The following is a 1,329-nucleotide window of genomic DNA, read 5'->3' on the forward strand; positions in this document are numbered from 1 at the left end:
CGGCGTCGTCGTCGATGCGCTGGTGAGATGCAAATGTGCAGGGAGTCGGTGGCACTGGTCCGACACGTGCACAGGAAGAGAACAGCTTCTGCAGTTGCGCTGCGCTGCGTATTGAGTGTCGCCTTTGGCGTCTCCCGTGCATTCACGCACACACACACACATGCACACACACACACACTGCAGGTGGACGTGGTGCTGTGTGCGGTGGTTCGTCGCGCGGGTAATAAGAGAGTGCCAGTGGTTGGGGTGCGAGCAGCGGTACTGGTGGCGCTAATTGCAGTGCTGGCTTGGAGCTTCCGTGTGTTTAGCTGCATGGCGTATGGAATGCAAGGCCCACTGCGAAGCATGAAGCCTCTCATGTGGATGCAAAGTTGGGAGCTCGATCACTAGCTGAGAAGCGAGAGGGTGATGGTAGCAAAGAGGGTGATGGCAGCAACAGCAACACAGGCCAGCCGTGAGTGCTGAAGCCACTGTTGCTGGTTCGCCGCGAACTGCTGCACCTGAGTGCTGCTGGATTGCTTGCTTGCTTCTTATTTGCTTGCTTACAATTGCTGTGTTGTATTTGACAACATGAACATGTGTACAAATTGATGTGAGCACCAAAGTAAACGGAGCAGAGTTTACGTGCGCGACGCGAAATCGCACCATGCTGGTAACACACTGTGATGAGTTATTGGCGCTTTTTGCCCTTCTGCTTGTTTGGCTTTGCAGCGTTGATGGAGCTCTCATACTCGACGAGCAAGCAGTCATCGACCGCCGTCAGGTCCTGCATACAGTTTGAAACATAAGAAGAGATGAGCAGCGCAAACACGAACAAGGCGCACCTTCGGAGAGGTTGTGCGGCAGAGAGGGAGGCGAGGGAGAGGGAAAGTATAGACGTGGCAGAACGGGAGGCAAGCAACACGCAGGCACATGGACACACACACACTCACTTACACACTGATACACACACACACACACACACACGACACACACACACGACACACGACACACACACACACACACACACAGAGGCAGACACGCAAGTGCTTACGCGGATGAGGAACATCTTGGCGATGGTGGTGTTGGCAATCCACGGCATGACTGTGAGTGACAGCACGCGCTGCACGACGAGGAACCATGCAATGCCAGAGATCACACCGACACCAGCGCCAACCAGCACCTGTCATTGCAACGGCAGCGAGGCATGGTTTGCAGCCTTGAGTACACGTGTCTGCTGCGTTGAAGAGGGGAAGGGAGGGGAGGGGTGCACACACACACACACACACACACACACACACACACACACACACACACACACACACACACACACACACACACACACACACA

At 54.9% G+C, this 1,329-nt stretch overlaps 1 protein-coding gene across 1 annotated transcript in view; it reads left to right on the forward strand.

Moving 5' to 3' along the window:
• The window catches only part of PTSG_11609 (uncharacterized protein), a 6,976-nt gene extending 6,353 nt beyond the window's left edge, over positions 1-623 (forward strand). Inside the window, exons 19-20 of the mRNA XM_004999032.1 lie at positions 1-22; positions 184-623. The exon at positions 1-22 is cut by the window's left edge and continues 94 nt beyond it. Of these exons, the coding sequence (XP_004999089.1) occupies positions 1-22; positions 184-390 (229 nt within the window). The 3' untranslated portion in view covers positions 391-623. The remainder of the gene's footprint in view (positions 23-183) is intronic.
• The last annotated feature ends 706 nt before the right edge of the window (positions 624-1,329 follow it).

Source organism: Salpingoeca rosetta (assembly GCF_000188695.1).
Source record: "Salpingoeca rosetta unplaced genomic scaffold supercont1.1, whole genome shotgun sequence".
Lineage (NCBI taxonomy): Eukaryota > Choanoflagellata > Craspedida > Salpingoecidae > Salpingoeca > Salpingoeca rosetta.